Here is a 13,830-nt window from a genome sequence, read left to right on the forward strand (position 1 = left end):
GCGATAACATTCTACATTCATTCTTTAAGCCTCAACCCTACCCTTAACCTTAGCATTCCAAGCTGAATGCATCCCCCAGCCTGACGAATAGCAAAAGATAGCAGATCCACAAACTCGTCCCGATCTGTTATGAACTAGATCTGCAATTTTCGCTCAAAGTTCACCTATTATGACCAGAATAGGGTTGCTAGGGTTCATGTGGTAAAGGAAGGGAAAACATCATCCATCATCCAAGCTTTCGGGGGGCCCTGAGCTTGACCATATTTCAAAGCCGAACTAAGGTGTTTGGGACAACAACCACATTATTCAGCCCAAACATATTAAAGCAGTCAGAACGTGATACCCTGCCTGTTGTGTGGATAATAAAAATGAATTAAGATGACCAGCAAGGGGTGATCCTGTCAACGCTATCAGGCAGGGAAGCTAGGCTTGAGGGTACAATAACAAGAGCTCTGAGGGCTTTCTGCCTCAAAAACAACTATATTAGAAGTTGATCAGGCCCGTGTCCGTGAGAAGTTCCCAGGGGTTCCACACCACAACAAAACTAAAGAAGACTTTACTTTTATTTCTGACCGTTTCATTTCCTAGTCACACAGTGGGATGTACCTACGGTAAAGTGTTTGTGTTGAGAGAGCGGCGGCTGTTTTTTTAATCATTTGTTTTACTCTAGTCTCCCGTGTTTTCATTGCCGTACTGACAGTATAATGTACCATTCTGGAACACAGTATTATTCACTGAATGGAGGAATTAGTATTAGATGGAGATGTGCACTCTGCAGACAAGATTTTTATGTTGTGGACGAAGGCCAAGCCACCTAGAACAGGGTTTTCTGTATGTGTTTTTATGTCTGTCCCCTTTAAAGTAGACTAATCACAGCTCATGGCGCAATGTGCATGACATCACCAAATAGAACCACCTTCAGTCGTGAAGTGAAAGTGAAACTCCTCAAGAGTGTTAAAGAAGGGGGGGGGGCATTTAAAAAAAAATAAGCAAGAATTTTGGAAATAGTGTGGAAGTTGAAAGTGGGAAAGCATTTAGAAGATAAGATAGTACCACTAGCAGAACTACAAATTGAATTATGGTTAATGTAACTCTCTATTCCATTATGGACTATGATGAACTATTCAATAGGGGATTACCATCTGCTGTATTACTGCTTTCTACACAGGGGGTTGAGCTATTTTTAAAGTGGTCATAATTACCTCACACATTCATCGCTGCAAAGGAAAATTAAGAAAACGACAGACATTATCACGGTGGTTGGGATGCCTTGTGACATTTTGTTTCCTTTAAATGGTATATAAATACGATTAAAATGTTGCTAGGGGTGGGGGAGTCTGTGTGACGCAGGAGTAAAGTTCTGGGGTTCCAATCCTCTAGTGCTATCTGGCTTGGTCGGGTGTTCTAGAAAAGGAATTAAATAAAAATGACTAAAATAAATAAATAAATAAATTAAATACATCCTGTACCTCTCGCGGCGTGTCTTTTCCAGCTTGTCTTTGAGCATCAGGATCTCTTTCTGCAGGGCGAGGTGTTGGCCCTCCGCATCACGCAGCTCTTTGCGTAGGCCCTTCAGCTCGGTAGCGTGCTGTGCCTCCCGGCGGTCCAGCTCCTCCTTGTACAGCAGAGCCTTCTTCTCCAGGTCCCCCCGCAGACGGCCCACCTCCTGGTCTGCAGTGGACGGGGTGGCAGAGCCCATGGGCTTCGACTGGGGGATGGAGGGGGGGTGCAAGGGAGAGGGTTTAGAGAGGGGAGGCAGTGAGAGATGGGTGGGAAAGAGTGGATTAGGAAGGAAGGTATTGCAACTTGTGTGCGTGCGTGTGCGTGTGCGCGAGTGTGTGTGTGTGTGTGTGTGTGTGTGCGTGTGTGTGTTTGTTTTACCTTGAATCCTTCCAGCTCCTCTTCTAGTTGTCGGCTGTACTGCTCATTGCGCTCCCTCAGTTTCCTCTCTTTCTGTGCCTCCAATGATTGTTCCTCTGCCTGGGCCTCCATCTGACGGCGTGCACACGATTAGAGAAAGATCCTCTATATATGCTTCTTTTTCAATCACACGCTCAACAACGTTTCATTTCCCATAATAGGCAATTGAGACGATACCAATACAGATTCACCAATTGAAATACAGCACAAATCTATATTCTGCATGGATGTCTCGTATAAATATTCATGGAATTTCATGAATATTCACGGAATTTCATGAATATTCACAGGCAGACAATATTAACAAGGGCTCCACCAGACACAAACCACCACATACCGCAACACAGACACAGATAGGGAGTGTGCTACAGTAGCAACTACGGGAGACTACTCTACCTCCTTCTTGGCCCTCTCGGCCTTTCGCACCTCCAGGCGGAGAGCCTCCACCTTCTGAGTCTGACTCTCCATCTCCTCCTCCTTATCGCGCAGCTGGCGACCCAGGCGCTGCTTGGCCGACCTGGACGACAACACATTCAGATTAACACTTTGATTTATCCAATAGTCAAATGCATTGCTGCTCTTGCCAAAAACACAGTTGGGAGGTGTAAGTAAAAACAAAACTGAGTGAAAAAAAGAAACTGTAATGACGTCCCTAAAAAATACGATATAGAAATATAAATGGCATGAATGAAATAAACCCCAGGGCTTTCTGAAGAAGACAAATGGCAGTGAAGTAAAAAAAAATGTATTTGTCAAATTATTTATGCATGTATTGCATCAATTGCAATCAATCAATTAACCAACCAAACAACCAATTGTTCATCACACTGTCAGACATATCAATCAGTTAATCACCTATCAATAAGCCAAACAATGCAAAAAAAAGGGCTACAAAAAAGGGCTAAAAGCCCTGCAACGTCATTCAGAATTGAGTGTTCCGAGTCGGCAGGACAGTGAGACGGAGGTACATGGCTGGTGTTTGTCAGCGTCACTACAGACGGAGGTACCTGAGGTCTGTGTTTCTCTCGTTGAGCTCAGAGAACTCCTGCATGGCCAGTTTCCTCTGGCTGTGAGCCTCCTTCAGTTCCTTGGACTGAGACTTCAGCTTCTCACTGGCGTCCAAAATATCCTGGTGAAGACATTGCATTCCACCGTTAACACATTTACCGCCGGGCCCGTAGTTCTACGGGCCGTTAAATCCAACGGTTAAGCGCCGAGCCCGTAGTCCTACGGGCTGCGGTCTTTTCGCGCATGCGCGGTCCGGGTGCACTTTCGGAATTTTTTTGATCCACTTCCGTTTCCGGTTTGATGACAGGAAATAGAATTATTTGGGATCCGGTTTTGAAGATCACGCCCGCTCCCATTCTACAGACGAAACTGAAACTCAATTCTCTTCCTGTAGTTTTTTCTCCTCGCATTTCACTGTTTAACGTAATCCGCTCTAACTCAAACATGGATGCCCCGTTTGACACGCGATCTTCACTGGGAGATACAGGGAGATCTCGCGGATGTAAACAGACCGTGTAGAGCTCAATCTTAAGGATTTTAACAAGATCTATGGCGACATGAAAAAAACAAAAAAACAACAAAAACACCTTGGCACTGGTGAGTACATTATGAGATTAACCTCTGGCGGTCGATGTGTTAAGACGAGGACTCGGAGTGTGCGGTAGTGCAACTAACTGTATCTGTATTTGTTAACCACTATCAATCCGGCATGTCCTAATATGGGCATGTCATTATAGGCGAAAATGTTCACACATTTTCACAAATAGCCGAGCATGTAGATTGGCTATTTTCACTATTCATCATGCAGCCAAGTATAAATTAGGGCTTTGTATTTGGATAGAAATCAGTGTAGGCTAATCAGTCCAATGGCACTGAGCTGTTGGATTGACAAAAACAAACATTTTCTTTGGTTCTGATTTCGGAAGCAGTTCTTATTGGTTTTAATGTTACAGAGTATTCAGCTCTGGGCACACCTCCGACGAGGACATACGGTCCTCACATAGATGGATGTACAAGAACAAACATGCAGTACACACCCAGAGAGCCCCAGTGTTACCTTATGCAGGTCGTCCCTCTCCTGCGAGAGGCTTTTCATCTGTTTCTCCATAGTCCTGATGTGTTTGGACGAGTCCTCCAGGTCCCGGCGTGCCGACGACACATCCTCCAACTGCTTCTCTAACTGGCCCGAGTCTGACACACAAACACACACATGTATAAACACAAAGTCTGTAACAAGTTCCCACTTCATGTCTTTGACAACGATCACATTAATCAGGACATTTCTAAGTTGCAATGAAACTTGACCCCTTTCCGCCTGGCGTCCCTATTTTGGGCATGTCAGGCAAATATTTTCAAAGATCTTCAAAATTCTTTGAATAGGGCAAAAGTGGTTAAAACCAGCTAGCTTTTGACCCATTTAAATGTGCTGTTTGTTTCCACACGTTTTCTCCTGGTCCATCTTGGATTAGTTAAAATTGCATCATTCATATTAAAAGGATTCCAAGTTAAAAGCATTCCGTTCAAATCCCACAAATGGTGGCTTCATGCCACTGGCTCTTCACATACACAACAAATACTGACCGGTAGGACATCTCTGGGGTTGTAAATTTACATGTCTGGCTATCAGTGTTAACTGACATACTGTATATGAACTTTGTAAGCCTAGAATTTTAGATTTACAGGGGTCTCCTACGCGCCATGATTCACGGTTTCATGGTCCTTGGGCCAATGACACCCACTCACACAATCTCAGTGGCGCCTATCTGAAGCAAACATTTATTAAAATAAGAAGAGACAGCCTTTTTGCGACATGCAAGGTTTTCATCATACTGTAGCAATTCCAAGCAATTTTGTGCACATTATCATCTAATAATGTATTGCACATATTTCCTGCTTCACAAGTCGTATGATCAAGCTATTTGGCCTTACATTATGTGTACTTATCAGGGTGAAGTGAGGTCTATTTTATATTACTTATCACTTGGACTCTTTTGTGGTATTTAGTATATAGTAAAAAACGGAATCCACTGAGTCGTTTGGCTTAACCACTTAACAAAGGTAGACCTTTATTAATCCCACTGGGGAAATTCTATTTTCGACTTTACCCAGCTGATGGCTGCTCAGGTAGTATGTTAAAGGTTAAGTACTATATCTTGCTCAGAGACACTTGGACACATATAAGGGGGCTGACCGGGGCGCAAACTGGTGATGTTCCAGGTGGCCTCTCTACCCACTAAGCTACGGCCACGTGGCCGAGAAAGCCCTACATGTCCATAGGCGTACAACAAGCGGTTGTTTTGACAAACTTCACCTCGCCAGGTTCAAAGTGATTGGACCAAGAATCCATCATCCTGGCCTGGGCACGCACTACCGAGCAGAGCTGTGTAAGAGCAGAAAGATTAAGTACTGACCAGCTATCTGTTTCTTTAGGATGTCGATTTCACTCATCAAACTCCTGATCTCCACCTCCTTGTTGATGCCGAGAGGAGCCTCGCCCGACGCCGACGGGTGCTGTAGTGCCTGCACCGCCTGGGTTGACTCTGTAATGTACGGTTAGATTCGTCACATGTGTGTAGTTTTAACCCATACTTCAGAGATTAGTGTTCATAGTAAAGACACCATATAGACAAGTTTTTCAGCCCTGTTCTAGGGCGGTGCCATTGCTCCTGTTTTTGTGAGTTTTGCACATAACTTCGGGGGCATTGTCAGGTCGGTGACAGGAAACGACACACAGCTGAGGTCAAACAGCATCAGCTGTCAATCTATGTTTGATACACAACAATACGGAGCCATCCTCTGTATTTAAAATGAGTTACAGTATCGTAAACAATGGAAAAAATAACCACAGACAAACCTTATCCTGAACTGTGATTTCTTTGTTCTGTTGTACTAAAGCTGCAATCCATAACATGTTTAAGTGAATAAATGTTATATTTACCAATCTATATGGTAGAGTATGTTAATACAATATAACACAACTGTGGTCGTTAGAGGTGGTCTCCCTACTCTTCCATTGAGAAATGTATATCTGTGGTCGGGTAGGACCACAGATATAACACTGACACTAGATATTGTATGGAGCTCAAAGCGCAGTGTCTCCGCTTCCCAAAAGGGCTTTTCATCTTTAGCTTAGCAGTAGAAACTTTGGCACTTGGGCGGGAGACGGTCTGTTTGGTACACAGCAAAATCCTCAGTGTTCATTCATCAATTTGGTACTCAAATAGACCCTTTACAGGTCCATTTGTTAACATTTGTACCTTGTCAGAGTTAAATTAATACTTTTTACAGTGTATGAATACATTTCTAGAAATAGATGTGCTACTAGACAGTATGCAGTATGATACTGTGCCAGTATGGTCACATGCACAGTACCAGTGGGTCTTAACCTCACCTTGTAGTTTGCGGCTGAGCTCTGTTTTCTCCTGCTCCAGGCGGCGGATGCGTCTCTCGTAGGCCTCGGTGGCCAGGCTGTCCTCCAGGCCGCGTTGGACACCCGAGTCTACGTCCTCCCGTGGCCCCTGACCCTGCTCTGCACATAGCTCCCGCAGGCAGCCCCGGTCCGACAGGGTGCTGAGGAAAGGAGGACATGGTTATCCACTTTCAACCTGGCTGCTGGGGCATCATTTGGTGTCCCAGGCGAATGGCATTTGCCAGCCCTGGACTTTCCATTTTTTTACGCTTTTTGCACATTAATCTGGTTTTAGATCGGTGCTACAATGGGCGATGATAAGGAGTCCATCTCAATCCATGCCCATCCATCTACATGTGATACACATATGTTATAGTCACGTGTTATTGTCTGCAAGAGCAGTACTTTAAGCTCGCAATGATGTTGGGGGGGGGTCTGTGGGGCAGTCTGCAGGAGGCGGTCGGTCTGTGGGGGGTATTAGCATTTCCCAAGCTTATGTGAAGTTTTCCTGGCTTGTTTTTGTTCATAAGAAGTAGTAGGGAAGCAGCTGTTTAGCAATCTACTACCAGTTGGCTTCGTGGCTACGAAGACACTTGCCACTTGGTAGCATGTGAATCAGTCCGTGGTAGCACACGTAACCACATGGCTACAGACCCCCCGGGTCGTGACTTGTGTCTCATGTTATGTTATAATGCAACCTCATTATTCCCGTTGCCTTTCTCTGTTGCGGCAGGGAGGGAAAGGGAGAAAAAGAGAATTGAAAGAGAGAAGGGGATGGATCAGAAAAAGAAGAGAGAGAAACTGATGGACAGAGATGGTAAGGTTGACAAGAGGAAATGTTGTGTAATGGAACTAGATGGCTAAAGAGGAGAAGAAGGGAGGAGGGGAGAGAGAGCAGAAAGAGAGACAGGAAAGACCATTATCACTCAGCCTTGAAGAGATAAGAGACGTAATTGGGACTGTATGTGACTTTCTCACGGGCAGAGCGTTTGGGGGGGGACAAAGCATCAAATCGTGAACATCACCTTATTAGGGGAGCATACAGAATACTCCTACACTTCACAAGCACAGAGTGCAAAGAGCAGATCCGCCTGGGGGGGGGTCGATGGTGTCATTTTGGGGGAGCTCTCGTTTTGGTTCACTCAATGTCCTGTCTGTCTGTGTTTGTTTCCAACAAATGCATGACTTTTTAATCACTTCCACCCGATGGCCCTATTTTAGGCATGTCATTATTGGTGACAATTGTCAAAAATGTTGAAATATTTTCCAACATTTTCAAAAATGCCATTTTTCAAAATAGACGATCTACACGCTCAGAACGCGTTGCAGGAGAGAACCTGGATACACACTGGAAACTTTTTGAAAAGAGAAACAACAATAACGCGTCTTCATTCCATTGTCCACAATAGCAAAACATGGGTGTATGTGAAGGACGCGTTGTGAGTGCACGGTAACGTCGTGCGGGGGCAGTTGGTGTGATGCCACTTACCATTTACTGGTGTAGGTGAAACCACAAAAGGGTAGGTGATGGCCAGAGAAGGCTGTGTGGGACGGAGGGGGCATCGTTTCCTGAAAGACAATGAGGAGACAAGCACAGAATGAGAGACAACACACTGGAGAGAGAGAGAGAGAGAGAGAGAGAGAGAGAGGAGGGGGTGGAGTGAGGAGATTGTGAGTGTTAGAACCAAACAAAAGTGAGTGTAACATATAGAGATGCAAGAGAGAGAACAGGAGAGGAATGAATGACAGATGGCTCCATAAAGACTGGCATGACTAAATAAGGAAGCAGATCAAGGAAGAGAGAGAGAGAAACAGGGAGAGAGAGAGAGAGAGAGACTGTGGAGGGGAGAGCCTGTACTATTGTGAAGATTGTATTTTATGACGCTGACATTTTCTGTTTGATTCAGACGTCAAACAACTGACAAGAAAACGGTTAAATGGAAGATGGGGGGGAATTGGATGATGGATTATTAATACACACAGTAAAATCCTCAGTGTTAATTTATCCATCCATTCATTTGGTTCCATTTTGTGCACTCTCTGGACACTGAGGATGTTACTGTGTATGGATGAGATAAGTCGGATTCAGGCTCCCGGCATTTTAATTCAAGCTCGCTGCATTTTGAGCAGAGGACAACACCACCACTACCAGTGTTAATTTCGTCGATTACAACTATGACCAAAAATGTTCGTCGACTACCTTTTTTCACAGACAAAAACTAAATAAAAACTAAGCTATGATGACTAAAACTGAGACTAAATATAGTGACAATTTCGTCAACAAATGAAAACTAGACTAAAATGTTAGGGAGGGACTAGTGGAGAAGAGATCCAGTAGAACTAAAAGAACTAAAATGTTATGTTTGGCTATGCTCGGGTGTTGCGCTCTGAAATTAGCAGATCTACAAGCTGGGATGCGTTGTGAGCATAGAGTTAAAAATAATAGAGAGGGCACCCGAATTCTCCTCCCATCCACTTGCATTGAGTTGCTCACCCAGCGCATGGGCCTGTTTGAACCCTTCTTCCGGGTTGGAAATTTGGTGGGCGAGGCCTATTTGGGGCTCCAAACGCGTCACTTCTGTGACGCGTTTTGCGTCACAGTGACGCGTTTTGCGTCACAGAAGCGCGCAGCCCCGTGCGCAAGCTCGTGCGCATGCTCGTGAGTCGAGCCCATTGGTCGAAACCGTTTCCTCGTTCATGTGTTGAAGCCCCAGGCCTGCACGCGCCTGCACTACCATGAATGGCCACCATGTTCAATTGGCTTCAGTGAAACCACTGGGTTCTGGGGGCTTGGTTGTGAGCTTGTAGATCGGCTATTTTCAGCATGCAACCAAGTGTAGAATCAGCCATTACGACGACATCAAGGCCCGCCAAAATAAGTTTTGTCGACAAAATCAACTGTAGATTTAGTCGACTAAAATGTTATGATATTAACTCATTGACTGCCATTGACGTGTTTTTTTTGTTTTTGTTTTTTAAACGTCAGAACCCAAGATATCATTTGAAGTTTTGCTGCTCCATTCACTTATTGTTTAACTTATTACTGAAAAAGGCTCGGCTCCTGAGCACCTTTTTTTTTACTATGTATTTTTCAATGTTATTTTCAAAAGGCAGACAATTAATGTCAACAAGGTCCAATGACCTCGTTGACATTTGTGAAACCACACAGTGCAACCCTCAGTGATTAGCACCCATCAGGGGATCGATTATACTGGAGATAAATATTCTGTGACTACTTGAAAAAGGTATAAGAAAATTGAAAAAATGCTTCGCAATTATTTTTTTTATTTCATTGGCACTGAATGAGTTAAAACTATATATATTAAAACTAGACAAAAGGACTAAAATATGACTAAAACTATATGAAATTTTATTCAAAAGACTATGACTAAACTAAATCAAAATTTGCTGTAAAAATTCACACTGAACACCACTTACAGAGTTCTTGAGGCAGTCGTCATCCACGTCAAAGTTGGACGTGTCTGTCGGACTGCTGACCTCTGGGATGTAGGGGGCCTCGCAGTTACGGATGTTGTCCCAGTCAATGCCTGAACAGAAGGGAACAGGGGCAGGGGGTTAGTTAATGTTAATGAATATCAACGTGCCCTCACAATATCAATGCCAAATAAGAGCATATGTGATATCTATGGATATAGGCTATGTTATGCTATAATATCTATTGAATAAAGTTATTTGTATTTGCCAATTCCTCCATGTGTATAGTTCCTGTCACTGTCAACAGTAGGGGTTTACTGTTGGTCTTAGGCTGGTGTAGAGTTTCTCCAATGGGGGTATGCGTACCCCTAGGAGTACGCAGAGGTACTTACTGTACCCCCTGTACAGTATGTGAGAGAAAGTGGAAATGTTTACATTTTATTTTACTGTTATGTTTGATGATGAAACGGTGAGAAAGGTGTATGAACCTGTTGATGTGTGAACTGTTAAACCAAATAGAAATAAAAGAAAGACTTGACTGGCACAATTGTTATTGAATAGAAAGTCATACTTATTTTGCCATTTTATTTCAAACATACGACTCAAAACTGGACTTACTGAAATATTACAGTTTGAAATAAATATTCTCAGGAGGCACTAATTGCAACTCTTCATTTCTTCTTATTTCTACTGTTATATTTTTACAATAGTGCGTTATTTTTCATTCATAGCATCATATGCTATGTATGGTCTTCTCTTGGCCCCGTGGAGGAATCAAATGCAAGTCTCTACGGCAGTGAATTGTGAATGGCATGAAGTTACATGTCTGCAATAGCGATTATGCAGAGTGATACTAGTCACTAAATGTATCATATTTTTACAATTACGTTGATGGAAACAAATGTTAAAATACCGTGGCACGGCAGTATCCTTTTAAGATAAAATTGTATGTCCAGGCATCCCTTTAAACACCCCTTTGTTTACAGTATGTAATCAAACTATGCTGTGACATTCACAGTGACAGCTTTTGTCTTCAGTTAATATGAATTGAGATCTTTGCATACCAGTGAAGAATGGATGCGCCTTGAAGTCCTCAATGCCATTCTGGCCCAATCGGTGCTCTCGGCTGCAGATGAGCCGCCGAACTAGATCCTTTGCATCGTCCGAAACGTCTGTCAACTGCTGAGGGAACTGGAATCGCTCCTGTGTGTATGTGGAGAGAGTATAAGGAAATATAAGGTTATCACATAACCGCAAAATAAAGCAAAATAAAAGCTCATGACTGAAACATTCACAAAAAACAGTCAGGCCAGGAAACAGTCAGGCCAGGTCCTAATCTGTGATTTGTGAAACAGCATGAAAGGAGCCCCCACACACACACATTAGTACACTGTATACTGAAAGATTATTACAATATGTAATTATTATGTTTAGGTATTATCGTTCTAAACCTATGTTCTTGCTGTTCTACATACTGCCAACCAGTTGAAGAAAGAACAGACTGAGTGTTACTCTGCAGGGCTGTTGGCACTTATTGCATTGTCACCATATTGTTGTAACAGGAATCCTCGATTCCTTTATCAGGATTCCCAGTAGCTAAAGACTTAGCGGCGACTGCTAGTCTTCCAATCTAGTCCTACATCAGGAATAATTCCAGATTAGGGAGTTTGTTGGTATGTACTGTGTGCCTGTCCCATCAAAAGTACACCAATCACAAACAGCTCATGTGCATGACGTCAAGAAAGAAAATCATCTCCAGCCATGACTGAACACTGCATGAACAGTCTGCAAAACCAGAAAATGACTGTTGAAGTGAAATTCATGAAGTGTAAAAGTTGGAAGAACTTTTCTGCTTATAGGTGAAGTATTTTTTTTAAAAGCGCTATTTCCATTTGGCCAAAAGAAACGTAGTCTGTCACCACAATAGCCGACATGCCCACACGCAGCCAGGAACATTTGTCATGATTCATGGTATATCGCTCATATTTCCCCATTAATATTATACTGACATGGCATTGAGCAAGGAGGGAGAGAGAGAGAGAAAGGCAAACTGAGTACATGCTTCCCCAGAGACAAACAGACAGAATTAAGAAAACAGGAGATTCTTCCAAACCAAACACCTGTGGGATGTCAAAAACACGGACACACACACACACACAATATGTATTATACTGAATGTATATCATCGCTGTTGGCGTGAAACCTTGTATATGTTTAAAATCGCAGAAATAGCAGATCAACAAGCAAACAACGCATCGCAATGAAGTAGACCTGATGAAGATGTACCAGTGACATCGAAACATTGTCATTCCTTGTACTTGCACCTTCAATAAAAGGCTCTAAATCGTCTGAGTTGCTCCAGTGCCTTCGTTCTTTTAAGATGGGTCGTTAGCTTGCAGATGGCTTATTTTTGCTACTTTGGTGTGTCATACGATGAAATATAAAATAGGGCATTAATTTGTGAAAAACATTAAAAAGATGAAATATGGAGATACAAGGTTTCTGGCCGGCAGCGTGTACGATGTTGATGTTCTTTGGGTAATTGTGACAAATCCTTGTTTATTAAAAAGAAAAGCAACAAATGCCTCTTCAGGTGTAAAAACCCACCTTGTGGTTCATGATCTTGCCGTAGGTTTCCACCAGGGACTCTGCGTAGAAGGGCGTCTCTCCGTAGAGCATCTCGTACATGCACACGCCCAGGGACCACCAGTCACACTCTGGGCCATACTTTCCCTTCCCGTCCTCCATGGCCTGTAGGATCTCTGGGGAGATGTAGTCTGGAGTCCCCACCGCCACGGAGGACTGGACCTAAAGAGAGGAAGAGGGAGGGAGGAGGAGGAGAAGAGAGGGATTCATGAGAAATATAATCAGCAGCTGATCTCCCTTATCAGACAGGCTGCTGTTTAAGAGTCTGTGTTTGCTGGATTGTTTAATGGTATCCACGCAGGAAAAGAGGCTGTGTTTGTATTTGGAATATTTATAGTTCACAAACCGAACACAATTTTCTTATTATCATCTCCATAATTGATCACATTCACAGTGGAAGCAGCTTTCAGAGAAAACTGGTGGGAGAATTTGATCTCAGCCGTCACAGATAGGCCTACTCGCTTCATGCCATCATGAGGAAGTGGCAGCAACACTGGCAAAGCATTAAAGAAGTACACCTTAAACATAACATGGTGTCGTTTTAATACAATCATGTGATTATTTACACATTAGAAGGTACAAACAACAGATTTTTCAGTATCTATTTCATCCTGCGTTTCAGTTCTTCATTAATTCGACACCTGAGGGAAAAGATTTTCCGGACGGTGTTCTCTGAACATTCAACCACAGGCAGAACCTAGCCGTTAAACCAAACATCCCCGATGAGGGACCCCCCCCCAGGGCTTAAGAAGGGGGTCGGTGTGGTTTTGGGGTATGTTTGTTTTGGACATGGGGAAGTGCCCGCAGTGTTATGGAACTTACCGTTCCATCCTCCATGAGTTTGAGGCAGGAGCCAAAGTCAGCCAGGCGGATATGGCCGTTCATATCCATTAGAATGTTGTCAGGCTTGATGTCCCTGAGAGGACGGAGAGGGAAAGAGAGGAGAGGAAGGGAGGAAGACAAGCAGGGAGGTAAGACATGAGGGAAAGAGAGAGGTAGCGAAAGGAGGGTGAGAGAAAGAAAGACAAATTGAGTACATGATCCAAAAAGACAAAAGAATGAAGAAAACAGATTCTTCCAAACCAAACTCCTGTGGAACGGCAAAGTACACACACATGAGGGGCGCGCGCGCTCTCCCACACACACACACACACACCCCCCCACACACACACACGTAGCTTATTATCATAAAAATTTAATTAAATCACCTAAGGGATATTGTGTGTTTGTGTATAATAATTCTGATATATCTGGGATTAAATAGACTGTAATTTCCCCTGTAAATTTATCACCAGCATGACATCTCAAAATTAACTCAGGGAAAGGATAAACATAAGGAAGACTTTAAGGTTTGTGGTTATGGAATATGTTCTTTGGCTTTAGCACAAATATGAGAGTTTGTGTGTAGGTAG

General features: G+C 43.3%; 1 protein-coding gene across 3 annotated transcripts in view; it reads right to left on the bottom strand.

The window, feature by feature from the left end:
• Window positions 1–13,830, bottom strand: part of cdc42bpab (CDC42 binding protein kinase alpha (DMPK-like) b) — a 106,239-nt gene that overhangs the window by 30,779 nt on the left and 61,630 nt on the right. For all 3 annotated transcript variants that reach the window (XM_080453728.1, XM_080453727.1, XM_080453726.1), the window contains exons 6-17: window positions 13,241–13,334; window positions 12,380–12,580; window positions 10,837–10,975; window positions 9,776–9,885; window positions 7,827–7,906; window positions 6,320–6,498; window positions 5,340–5,468; window positions 3,986–4,119; window positions 2,928–3,049; window positions 2,317–2,437; window positions 1,882–1,992; window positions 1,470–1,708 (exon numbers count right to left, since the gene is read on the bottom strand). In XM_080453728.1, coding sequence (XP_080309854.1) covers window positions 1,470–1,708; window positions 1,882–1,992; window positions 2,317–2,437; window positions 2,928–3,049; window positions 3,986–4,119; window positions 5,340–5,468; window positions 6,320–6,498; window positions 7,827–7,906; window positions 9,776–9,885; window positions 10,837–10,975; window positions 12,380–12,580; window positions 13,241–13,334 — 1,659 coding nt within the window. The remainder of the gene's footprint in view (window positions 1–1,469; window positions 1,709–1,881; window positions 1,993–2,316; window positions 2,438–2,927; window positions 3,050–3,985; window positions 4,120–5,339; window positions 5,469–6,319; window positions 6,499–7,826; window positions 7,907–9,775; window positions 9,886–10,836; window positions 10,976–12,379; window positions 12,581–13,240; window positions 13,335–13,830) is intronic.

The sequence above is a fragment of the Gymnoscopelus braueri genome (assembly GCF_963280865.1).
Source record: "Gymnoscopelus braueri genome assembly, chromosome: 16".
Taxonomy (NCBI): Eukaryota; Metazoa; Chordata; class Actinopteri; order Myctophiformes; family Myctophidae; genus Gymnoscopelus; species Gymnoscopelus braueri.